This window comes from Onychostoma macrolepis, chromosome 17, assembly GCF_012432095.1.
Source record: "Onychostoma macrolepis isolate SWU-2019 chromosome 17, ASM1243209v1, whole genome shotgun sequence".
Classification (NCBI taxonomy): domain Eukaryota; kingdom Metazoa; phylum Chordata; class Actinopteri; order Cypriniformes; family Cyprinidae; genus Onychostoma; species Onychostoma macrolepis.
This window is the reverse complement of record NC_081171.1, coordinates 30,685,666-30,698,367: the sequence shown is the minus strand read 5'-3', so window position 1 is coordinate 30,698,367 and position 12,702 is coordinate 30,685,666. Positions and strand designations below refer to the sequence as shown.

The following is a 12,702-nucleotide window of genomic DNA, read 5'->3' as shown; positions in this document are numbered from 1 at the left end:
ACACACAAACACACATGTATGAGTTGTAATTGATCTGATCTGGAAACTAAATGATGATCTTTACATACAGCAGGTAAAATAAGTATTGAACACGTCAACATTTTTCCCAGTAAATATATTTCTAAAAGTGTTGTTGGCATGAAATTTTCACTAGATGTCGGTAACAGCTCAAGTAATCCATGCATAAAAATAAAACAAAACAAATAAGTTCAGAAATTAAGTTATGTGTATTAAAATGGAATGACACAGGGAAAAGTATTGACCTACTGAAATTTATTTAATACTTTGTACAAAAGCCTTTGTTGGTAATGAGAGCTTCAAGACGCTCCTGCCGGAGAAACTAGTCACATGTGTTGCTCAGGTGTGATTTTGTCTTCAAATCTTGAAGGATCCGTGGTCTCTTCTATGAACTCTGACCTTTAGTTCTTATTTTCTATTGGGTTGAAGTCAGGTGATTGGCTGGCCGTTCTAGCAGCTTTATTTTATTTCTCTGAAACCAATCGAGAGTTTGCTTGGCTGTGTTTGGGATCATCGTCTTGCCTTGTTTCATCTTCATCATCCTGGTACTGCAGGTGTTGGGACTGAAGCAGATAATATTAATTTCCACTAACGAGGGGCAGGATTGCTTTCTAATTACTGAGAGATTTCAGCTGGAGTCTTGGCTCTCCATGCATTTTTGCACTTCCCTTTCTTCATATGTTCAATACTTTTTCCCTGTGTCATTACACTTTACTACACATAACTTAATTTCTTATTTGTTTTGTTTTATTTGTATGTAATGGATTGCTTGGGTTGTTACCGACATCTGGTGAAAATTTCAAGTCAAAAGCACCTTTAGAAATACATTTACTGAGAAAAATTGTAACGTGTTCAATATTTTAGCCGCTGTATATTCCATGGGTTTTCTTTTGATTTAAATACACAATCATTTCAAATGTGCTTTCAATCTATGATATAAAAATTATACTTTTTGCAATGCTTGACACTTTTTAGTCATACAAATAATCAACCATCACAACTTTACACTGCATGGTTTTCAGTCACACTTCAGTTTGGGAACTAACTCTCACTGTTAACTAGCTATTAACTATGACTTTTGCTTCAATAAACTCCTCATTTGCTGCTTATTAATAGTTAAGCTAGTCGTTAAGGGGGTAGGATTAAGGGAATAATATGTGCTTTATAAGTACTAATAAACAGCCAATACACTAGTAATATGGATGCTCATAAGCAGCTAGTTAATAGTGAGAATTGGTCCCTAAACTAAATGTTTTAAGTAACACTTAAAGAACAAAAACAAAAACGAAAAAAGTCTCTAGAGTGCTTTTTCTGCTTTTTGGCTGAAGCTTGGCTACACCTGATACCGATTTCAATCATTATTGTCGGTTATTTCCATTGATAATGCTATGATGATTATTAACCATTGATAAAGACTTTACATTGGTTATCCTATCAGCATGAAAAACAAAATATGTATTCAAACTGTGAATAAAGTGAGCAAAATTCATTCCCATCACTGAAGCGGTCAATGACTTCAGTTTAGCACGAGTTCTGCACGCTCACAAAAACTGCTGTTATCATCACTGAAGCTGTCCACACTGTCAAATGCATCTCTTACTTGCACTGAAACTGAACTTTCTGAAGTGTTCATGATGAGAGAATCTGTGAGAGTGCACCAATCTAAACACCGCATTCAAACACTCAACAGAAACGTACGACTGGTTATAACGATCAACACTGCGAAAAACAACGTGTAAAAATGCATCTTTATCAGCAGATGTAATGTAATGCCGCAATTGACACTTTTCATTCATTTTTACATTTCACGACAGTCGCAATCAATTTAGTTTCACTGTGCAGGGGAATTTTCTTGCCACATATCTTGAATTTGGGAGGCATTTTTGTTTATTTTGGTGGCATTTTCCCCCCAAGTCTGTTCATTTCCAACCCTGATCAGCGTGTACTGTACTGTGAAAAAAAACTAAAAAAAACACTTAATCAATGAGCCTTAAAGTCAGTGCTGTTCACAAGCCATTCTACACACATAATGTGACATAAAAATGGACATTCGATGAAGAAATAATCTAGAACTTAGACTTTATCGTGTCTCTATATGAAGGCACTCATGACTGAACTGAACCGAATTAACATGAAACTGACTCAAGCTGAATAACAACTGCCTTCTGTAGTGACTTAGTTAAATAATGACACTATTGTCTTTTTAGAGCTGCTTTACATCAGAATCTCCATAGCAGATTTCCACTATTAGTTCTGACGTGTTTCTGTTTATCACTGTGAAGCTGCTTTGACAATCTCTATTGTAATAAGCACTATAGAAATAAAGGTGTCTTGACTTGATGACTTCAGATGACAAAGAAGGTCATATCAGAGCTGGAGAGAGTAATCACATTCTGATGAAGGATTATTAAGACTAATATTTATTTTGGAACAACATGCACCGATGATCTGTATTGGATGCAAAACGATGCATGAGAAGAACAAGGTCACTGATTCTTTGAGTTGTTTGAGTATGAAACTCTAAAATCCTCAAATAAGATCTCATCAAGATCCAAGTAAAACTGTGAATAGCAGCAGATGTGCGGATCACATTGGAGTGTTTGATAAGAGCAGCGTTCTCTGTCGGGACGATCCCACAGCAGCAAAGACGTTCCCAGAGCCGCTGAACACTATTCCCTTTCATTCCCTCTCCACACACTGTTTATTTTGGTGCTCTTTTACACCATGAGGCCTTACGGCACAGGAGAAGGAAAACATCGCGCCCGGCTTCCAATCCTGTGACTCGACTGCTGGAAGCTGCTGTTCCCGCTCAGAGAGATGACGGAGTGAAGAGCGGCTGGATGAAGAAAACATGCTGCTGTCCTCTGAGTGTCTCTGACTGATGTATTCAAAGTCAAATACATGTGAGCGAATACACGAGTGGGTCACAGCTAACCACAAAATCAAAACAGAGAGAGAAGAAATATTTTTAGAACCATAAGAATTATTTTAAATGTTATAAAACTATTTGTGTGTGTGTTTGTGTATATATATATATATATATATATATATATATATATATATATATATATATATATATATAATTTTTTCAAATGTTTTTTAAAAAGTGCCTTCTACTCACAGAGGCTCCATTGAAAAATAAAGCAAAAGCAGTAATAGTGTGAAATCTTATTACAATTTAAAATAGCTGTTTTCTATGTGAATATATCTGTCAAACTGTAATTTATTTCTGTGATGCGCAGCTGTATTTTCAGCATCATTACTCCAGTCTTCAGTGTCACATGATCTTCAGAAATCATTCTAATATGCTGATTTGCTGCTCAAGAAACATTTCTGATTATTATCAATGTTGAACACAGTTGTGCTGCACAATATTTTTGTGGAAACAGTGATACACTAATTAATAAAACATGGAATATATACAAAATAGAAATCTTTTGTAACAATATACACTAGTTTGGGGTCAGTATGTTATTATTTTTTTTTTTGAAAGCAATGAATACTTTAATTCAGCAAAGAATGTGTTAAATTGATAAAAAATGATGACAAAGACTTTAATTGTTACATTATTGTTTTAGCTGTTAGCAGTAAAAACTGTATTACATTCATGATTTTGTGGTGGAATGTGCCTCGGACTCGTATGCAGATGCATGTAATGTCAGCAGCACACATCAGACTAATCTCAAAACAAACTTCAGCTTCTACAGCAAACTTCTTCTTCAGATATCTGAGCCAAAGGTTGAAAATGAAGAGTGAATATCCAGGCAGAGCGTTTGGCAGGAATCTGTGTGAGATGAGGTCAAGTGAAAAAGACGAGGAAAAACATCACAACAATAGAGGGCTGTTTACAGCTAATAGGCGAGCGGCTGAGCGAGATGAGGGGAGTTACGCTGATGTGTATTGACGGCTGATCTCAGAGAATGCGGCCGTATGGATCAGCGCTAACTCCCTGTCAGAGTCCATCAGAGCCCAGCTAAAACAACAGCGGCTCTCAGTCCTCTACTGCTCTCCTCCTGTCCAGTGAAAACTGGAAAACTGCATCTGTCAAATTCACACGCGCTTCCCTGCAGTTATTGATGGACAGAGGACGTCTGTTTAACTGCGCCAAAGGACATGCAAAAGTGTTTTACAGGCTTTGAATAGTAACATCTGATAAAAGACTCCTACTCTGTATCTGTTTCAAGTTACTTCATGCTTCTTTGCTGCTCTCAGGTGCAATTAATGTAAAGCAGCCCGATAAAGAAGCATTAAATTGATCAAAAGTGAAATTTATAATATTACAAAAGATTTTTTATTTCAAATAAATGCTGTTCCTTTGAACTTTCAATTAATCTGTGAATCCTGAAAAATAAAATGCATCACAAAACTATTCGGCAGCACAACTGTTTTCAACATTGATAATAATCAGAAATGTTTGTTGAGCAGTAAATCAGCATATTAGAATGATTTCTGAAGATCATGTGACACTGAAGACTGCAGTAATGATGCTGAAAATACAGCGCTGCATCACAGAAATAAATTACAGTTTACAATACATTAAAATAGAAAACTATACAAGCCTGTTTCCACCACTGAATAAAAAAAGGTAACTGACTTTTTATCTCAATTCTTTTTTTTTTAATCAGAACTACAAGTTATAAAGTCAGAATTGTGAGATATAAAAGAGTCACAATTGCAAGTTTATATCTTGAAATTCTGACTTATGCAATTCTGAGAAAAAAAATAAAAATTGTCAGAATTACGAGAGAAAAGTCAGAATTGTGACATAAGTCACAATAACCGTTTGAAATTTTTATTCAGTGGCGGAAACAGACTTGAATAGAAGACACTTTAAAATTTAAAACTGTTTTTACTGTAGTTATTTTTGCTGAAATAAATGCAGCCATGGTGAGCAGAAGACGCTTCCTTCAAAAACAGCTCTTCAGAATGATACTACAGTACAACTCAGAATGTGTGTTTAAGCTTTAAATATTCACACCCAGCCAATCAAATCCCTGAAATCAGCATAATGAAACAAAAAGCTTCTATGCACCAAATCTCACCTGTGCATGAATAACGCACGGTGTATGACGGAGCTTCATATGACAGCAGTCATGGCACTGTTGGAGTTAGCATTTATAGCAATTTGTTTTTCAGGATGAAGCTCACAGCAGCTGTCAGTGGATCAGACACTCGGCTCATGTTCACACAGGTCTACTCACCAACACCAGACAGAAAAAGCAGCTCACACACATCAAACCAAACACTGGAATGGTCACTATGTCCCGCTGCCAAGGTTCCTCATTAAAATACCAGAGGCTGAACTGCAGCATTCAACCTACACAAGTCTGAAGATCAACCTGACACACAATACTGAACCTGCCAGTCAGTACATACACGGTCAATCACAAGAAGTGTGTGTGTGTGTGTTTCCTCACCTGTCTTTGCACACACAGTCTCATACACCACATGCTGTCCACTGGTGCTGCTCTGACCGGCTGGAGCCTCAGATAATGCTTTCCTGTGGACAGACAGAGCGATCATTAGCATCACATCACATCTCACCCCTCCTGATTAAAGCGCCAGTTCATTTCCTCATCATCTCAGTGTTTCTGTGCAAAGTCTACGGTCAACGTTCTTCAAAACATTTGTTTTGCGCAGAAGAAAGAAAGTCCTACACGTTTGAACTGCTGACAGAATAATTATTTTTGGGTGAACTATCCCAGTGTTGCCAATGGGACTCTAAAGTGTCACATTTAGTTTGAAGCCTTTGCTTCAGGATACTGGTGTTGATGAACTAAAACAATGCACATATCAGTTATTGTACAAAATTAAGGGGCAAAAAATTCCAACATTAAAATGCATTAATCTTACCACAAACTGCATTAGTTTAACAATATGCAACAAACCATGCCACACAAACCATCCATGCCTCATCTGTGTAATTTCATGAGCTTCTACTCAGGATTTTTAAATCAAATTTATGGCTTTTTAATACGTTAAAAGAGCTTTTACTAATCAAAACCTCTAAACTATCAATCAGACAACAGAAGACATGGAATAGATTGAGTGCGACACATTTAACAGCAAAGTTTTGATCATTTTGAGGCCTTAGAACTGTATCAAATATGATACAGCAGGCTTTACACAGTTAAGATAGCATGTAAGCGGTTCAAAAGAAGTTTAAAAGTGAAAATAAAAACATGTTTGAGAGCCTTGTGTTGTTTGGAACACGTCCTTTGTAAATGACCCATAAAAACAACCCCCTGCAGAGTATCTACACCAATACAGCAGACTAAATGAACTAGACATTGATTTAACCATAGTACATGACATCAGACAGTGATTATACCAGAAGTGCTGCACATAATGCCATCGTTTCTTGGGCTTTTGAGTCCTAAGCCGTGAGTTCAATAGTCCTAATGACCTCCGTCATCACACCGCTCCCTGACAATTAACAAGCAGAATAATGTGGCCTCTCTCACAGAAGGCTTGGCCACTGAGAGCCAGTGCAATTATCTGAGGCAGAAACAGGGCCCGACATGCCTGTAACTTTGCACGTTAAATCCGCTAAGCATTTTTTGGGAACAATAAATAAAGCTCAGCTGGTATTAAGCTCCAGAAGCAGGACGGGAGCTCGCCAGAGCCGCATTAGCGCACTAATGAGGGTGCACAGTGCTGCCTTGTAGGGTCCACAAAGTTGTCCTTTCATTTGGTGGCTCGAGCCCGGGCCAGCAGCACAGATAGAGACGCTCTAAATTATACGTCAGACCTCTCTGCACAGGAAAGGACACTTCAGTGCTTTATTGGCGATTGGAGTTTAGGAGCATTAGTGTTGGTTGGTCAGATGTCGACGGGCTGCTTGCCAGCGCTAGCATGCAGCTGTAGGTGTGGGGCTTGTTAACTCAACGCTCAATAGCCTATAAATTCAGATTCTGCTTGTCTTTAAAAAGCCAAATCCATATAGAACTTATAGAAAGCCTTATTATTTTCTTCTCGTGTGAAACACAAAAGAAGATCTTAAGCAGCATATCTGTGCTCCTGGAAGTGGAGATTTATACCACCAAGCTCTACAAAAAAGCATCATAAGAGTACCATAATAGATCACATGACTCATGCACTATACACTGAGTGAAGTAAATCCTACAGTACATCAATTCTACTTGTGTCGGGAACAGACTGACATTTAAGATGCTATTCACTAATAATATTCAGAAGACTTAAATAGCACACATATCATATGTGACCCTGGACCACAAAACCAGTCATAAGGGTACATTTTTTGAAATAGAGATTTATACATCATCTGAAGTCTGAATAAATAATCTTTCCATTGATGTATGGTTTGTTAGGATTGGACAATATTTGGCTGAGATACAACTATTTGAAAATCTGGAATCTGAGGGTGCAAAAAAATCTAAATATTGAGAAAATCACCTTTAAAGTTGTCCAAATGAAGTTCTTAGCAATGCATATTACTAATCAAAAATTAAGTTTTGATATATTTACTGTAGGAAATTTACAAAATATCTTCATGGAACATGAAAAATTGATAATTTTGACCCATACAATGTATTGTTGGCTATTGCTTCAAATATACCTGTGCTGCTTATGGCTGCTTTTGTGCTCCAGGATCTCACAGCTGGGCTTCTGTTGTAAAATATTGATAATATTATTATAATGTTATGGTTCTATGAAAAATAGCAGGATCCGCACTCATAAATTGAATCAATGTTTTTTAGATTTTTACATTTCTAAAAGAAGAAAGAAAATTATACATGACTTGATTAAGATTAGCAATATTCCTAGTTAGGTAAGTCTTGAACTTTTTAATCCTTTTGTAATAGCAAAAATATCGTACACTTGGCATTAATGGCTATGAAAACATTTGTCCTCTTCCGCAAATCAGTTGTGTGTAAAACCAAGTGGTTGATAGTTATGGGTTTTTCAATGGATGATGCCAGTACCAATAACTAGAGGATAAATTTAGTTTATAGGACAGAATCAATACAATAAAAATAAAATCAGGAAAGAAATAAGACAGGCTAGTAACATGTTGAATTAAATGTGAAATTCTGAAATAGAAAGACTGAAATAATATTTTCTTGTCAAATGTACTAATTTTTGTTTTATTATAATCCTAAAATATCTAAATAAATAAATATATATATATATATATATATTTTTTTTTTTGTGTGTGTAATTACAATTCGTATTTATAGTCTTTCCAGTTCTATAAGCTCTATTCAGCTTGACATGCTTGAATTATGACTGGTTTTATGATAACTACAGTATATTTGTGTTCCTGATTACTAATAATGAGCATGTGACTCATTTACAGCATCAGACAGTTGCTCATTCACATCTATTAGCCATTTCACATCTGCAGTTTAGCTATGATGTGGGAAAGTGGAGTAGATGTTTATTTTGACATTTCAAAACGATTATTATTTGTTATAATTTCTTCAAAACAGAAGCCGTGGAACATGACATCATACTCGTACGTCAGTTGGCAAAAACCAGAACATGAGAGATGTTCACCTCATGGACATACAGTATGGTACAGTACATTAGGCCTTCAGAGCACTAGGGATATACACAGCTAAATATATTTTGTGCATTCTTTCTTAAAGCTTGATAAATTAACTGCCATTATATGGACAAGCTGGATTTTTTACTTTTGTGTTTCAAAAAAAAAAAGAAGAAGAAATCACATGGCTTTAAAACAACAAATAATGAGTAGATTTTCATTTTTGGGTGATCTTTTCCTTTAAGTCTAGTGTGAAACACACGCACGCACACGCACGCGCACCTCCTGAAGTCTGCTGGGTAATCAAACAGTGCAGTCCTGTGAAAACCAAAGCAAACGGCCCTAATTCTGTTAACAATCATCTCCAGTCTGTCCCTCTTTGTTCAGCATTCGTCGGTTTCATCTTTTTCTTTCATCTGCTGGCCTTAAAACTTTTTTCAGGCTACATCATATTCCTTTAACTCTTGCTTTAATTAAATACTCGAGAGTAATAGCATTTTAAATATAGATGTTTTAGAAAAGCTTTTCTATCGCCAGTTTGAGTAATATCAAAGCCATTTTTACTCTATGAAATAAAACTGATACATATAGACTAGTGCTGTTACACGATTAATCGCGATTAATCACATTCAAAATAAAGTTTTTGTTTACATAATATATGTGTGTGCTGTGTATATTTATTATGGATATAAAAATACACACACATACAGTATATATTTTGAAAATACTTACATGTATTTACATGTATATATTTATATTAATATAATTTATATTATATATAAATATATTTAATATATGAACATAGCATATTTTTCTGAGATATATACATGCATGTGTGTGTATTTATATATGCATAATAAATGTACACAGCACACACACATATATTATGTAAACAAAAACTTTTATTTTGAATGCGATTAATCGCGATTAATCGTTTGACCACACTAATATAAACATTAAAAAAAAACTTTAAAATGAAAACACAACATTAAAAAAAGAAAGAAAATAATTTAACCTATTAATAAAAACATCATAGTATCTCAGTGGTACTAAATGAACACTGTTAACTACAGAGAACTTTAATCTTCCAGTCAAACTCCTCCCCGGCTTCTCCTGGATTTGCTCTGCTTCTTCACCTGTCTCTTATCCTCCGTTCCTCTTCCATTCTTTTGTCGGTTCAGTGTTTCCACCCCGTGAATTTTTGCTTTTCGGGCTTCCGTTTTTCCCACACTTTCCCATGTCACACAGGCCAACCACAAGAATGCAGCGCGGCGGAGAGAGCGAGGGGCTCAGGAATTCCACACGGAGAGGGTAAACACGGCACGGGCCGCGAGCAAACACTGCTTTAACTCTGCATAACCCTCCTCTGTCTCTAGCCGTCTCCGATCGCTCTCTAATGTCTCTCCACCACTCTTTCAGCTCTCTCTTAATTCAGCCGCTCAGGAATTACCTCCATTTCCTGCCTCTCCCTCGTCTGCCTTTCCAAGCCGTATCATTTACTCAAGACGTTCTCTCTCTCTCTCTGTATATCCTGAGAAGAGTGATGAAATCTTCCTGATCCTCACACAATCCTGCTCAGCTGTATCTCATGACCATCCTCTCTGGACACAGAGCAATCTTTGCATAGGAAAGACCTTTAAATCAGTTACAAAGATTAAGAAGTTGTCCTCATTTCCTCACCATCAGTGTCCGAGTGCTCTAAAAGGGAAAGTTTGTGTCATTTTTGGAGAGTCACCATCCACTTTAGTTGCAATGTTTGAATGGTGCTCATTTTTTTGATTGCTACACTGAATCAAACTTTGTTTATTTGATTTGAAATGTGTGTCTGACCACCATGAGCTCTGACACAAATCAGTTTTACGCTTTCATTGTGTGGAAAAGCAGCTCAAACACGCTGCCTAGCATTTGAAGAAATTAATACCAAATGACTGAATTTCTGGTTACAAAATGTTGATTTTTGGGTTAACTAGACCTTTAAATGCTTACAATCACAAACAAACGCTTCTTCATAGCACAGCTGATTAAGTTAAACAGATCAGTGAGTTGTATTTTGAACTTTCTATTTTACTGGCAATATTGTGGATTTTTTTAATGATCTTTTCATGTCTCCTGAGCATGAAAGAGTTTAAACTGAGATGTTTTGCTAAGTTTGATTCATTTCTGTGAATCGGATTCATTTAAAATGTAAGATTCAAAACTCTGACTCAATGATTCATTTGTGTCATTACTCATAAATGTTGACACAGCACATGCAATTCTATAGTTAAAATCTACATCGGTCATTATTTATAGTTCTTTTGGTGATTATTAATTAAAAGATTAAACCTCATTCTTCTTTGTATTCATTTAGTAAAAACTTAAAATATTTTTTCTTCCCTTATATGTATTTACAGTGGCCCCAAAACACTTAAAAATGTCTGAATTGCTTTAGATAGAAAATATCAATTTAAATAATGCTGGAGCTTTTCAGAAACTTTTCAATCATTTTAACAATCTGGTCTGGTTGTGGTTTTGAGTGGATGTATGACGTCCAACAGGAAAAAAACTGCTGGTGTGGATCATTACATTAACACCATAATGTTTAACGACACAGCTTGTCTTCATTCTGAACAACACATCCATAGCTTTACATTTTAAAACCTAACAAACTTCATTTCCGTCTTTCAGCTACAGGGCTCCAGACTGCGACTAAAACGGTCACATTTGCAACCAAAAATATTAATTTGCGAGTTTTTGCTGAGGTCACCACTGGCGAATATATAAATTTACGTGTTATGATTTAAAAATTTGCATGTAATGCCTTTTTTTCTGATTATTTTGCGATCACATCTTTTGTTATGTTGACATATGTGACCTAAGTGAACCTTAGTTCTCAGGACATCTACAAGATTAAAATGCTGATAAAGACAAGAAAAGATGAGACACATACACATGACAGTAGTATGACTGAAATGTTAAGGTGTTGAAAAAATAAATCAAATAAAACACGTTTATTCTGTGGGACCTAAAAAAATAATTTGGTACCTAATTTTGTTTCTTATGAGAGCCAATTGCTCCTTAATTAATTTTTTTTTTTTTTTTTTTTTGTCTGGAGTCCTGAGCTATATTGCCCAGTCCTAGTGCAATCTGGGCACACTGAGTCATTTTTCTGTGGTTTATCTGCATTTGCTCCTTTGGGCTATATTTTTAACCTAATTCCTTTTAATGATCGGAAACATTAAGGTAATCTTTTACAAAATCATGTGTAATTGTTCTAGGAGAAAAACTATTTGCATCCCTCCACCACATCAATCAGGCCTTCACAATGGAGACGACCCCACCATGGTGGGCCACATGCTGTTAGTAAAGCGTCCGCTGATATCTCAGAGCTCTGCTAATGTTGTGTAATAGGGCCAAATGTGCAGTGCAGCGTGGGAAACATAAGAGCAGCCTGTGGTCCGAGAGCCGCAGCTCACCTCCCACCATTCTGTCTACAAATCTCAAAACAGAATCAGGTTTCCACAGCACGCATAAACACGACCCAGCCGCCCCGTCACACTGTTTACTTAATAAGCAAAGGCCTGTGGCGTGCGTATGCATGCGTGTGTGTGTGTGTGGATGCCGACAATTAATGCAAATGGAATTAACATTCTTAATATGTTCTTCTACACAACCAACTCTGATGCAAACCTCAGCTGAGGACTGAACACATCGATAGCGTCAGGCACTGAAAACCTGACGCACTCTGGAAACAAATACTACATTTTTGCTTTTGTTAGTTTCTGAACTCTAAACATACCTGAATAGTTTCTATTTGGTCTTTAAATTCAAAACAGCAGTGGTTGAGCGGTGCACTAACTAGATTTTGGATATCAGAGTCCAGTCAAACATTTCTGTTACCATGAGTGAGATTTCACAGATGGCCAGACAACTGCTCAGAATAAACCTTGAAGTATCAACAATAATGAAAGTGTTTGTTTATGATAGTAAAGGTAAGCAAAAATATGTCTTTTACTATTGGACTATGCATTGATTAACTTTTTAGGGCCCAAGCCACTAAGGCGCAGGGCCCTATTGTTTTCCTAAGGAGTATTTATTTATTTATTTTTAATTTTTTTGACTATCCGGGGCTTTTTGGAGGCCTTAACATGCTCAAAAACTCTTGAAAATTGGCACACGGGTTGGAATCTGCGGTC

The 12,702-nt window shown here is 36.3% G+C and overlaps 1 protein-coding gene across 6 annotated transcripts in view; it reads right to left on the bottom strand.

Annotated features, from left to right (window-relative positions):
- The window catches only part of ttll5 (tubulin tyrosine ligase-like family, member 5), a 135,875-nt gene that overhangs the window by 1,113 nt on the left and 122,060 nt on the right, over nucleotides 1–12,702 (bottom strand). For 5 of the 6 annotated variants that reach the window (XR_009266805.1, XM_058750026.1, XM_058750028.1 and 2 more), the window contains one exon: nucleotides 5,436–5,518. Coding sequence is in view for 5 of the 6 variants with exons in the window: in XM_058750026.1 (XP_058606009.1) it covers nucleotides 5,436–5,518 (83 nt within the window). In the remaining variant the exon portion in view is untranslated. Of the gene's footprint in view, nucleotides 1–5,435; nucleotides 5,519–9,477; nucleotides 10,226–12,702 lie in introns of those variants that run through there. The other variant, XM_058750027.1, reaches the window with a different exon arrangement.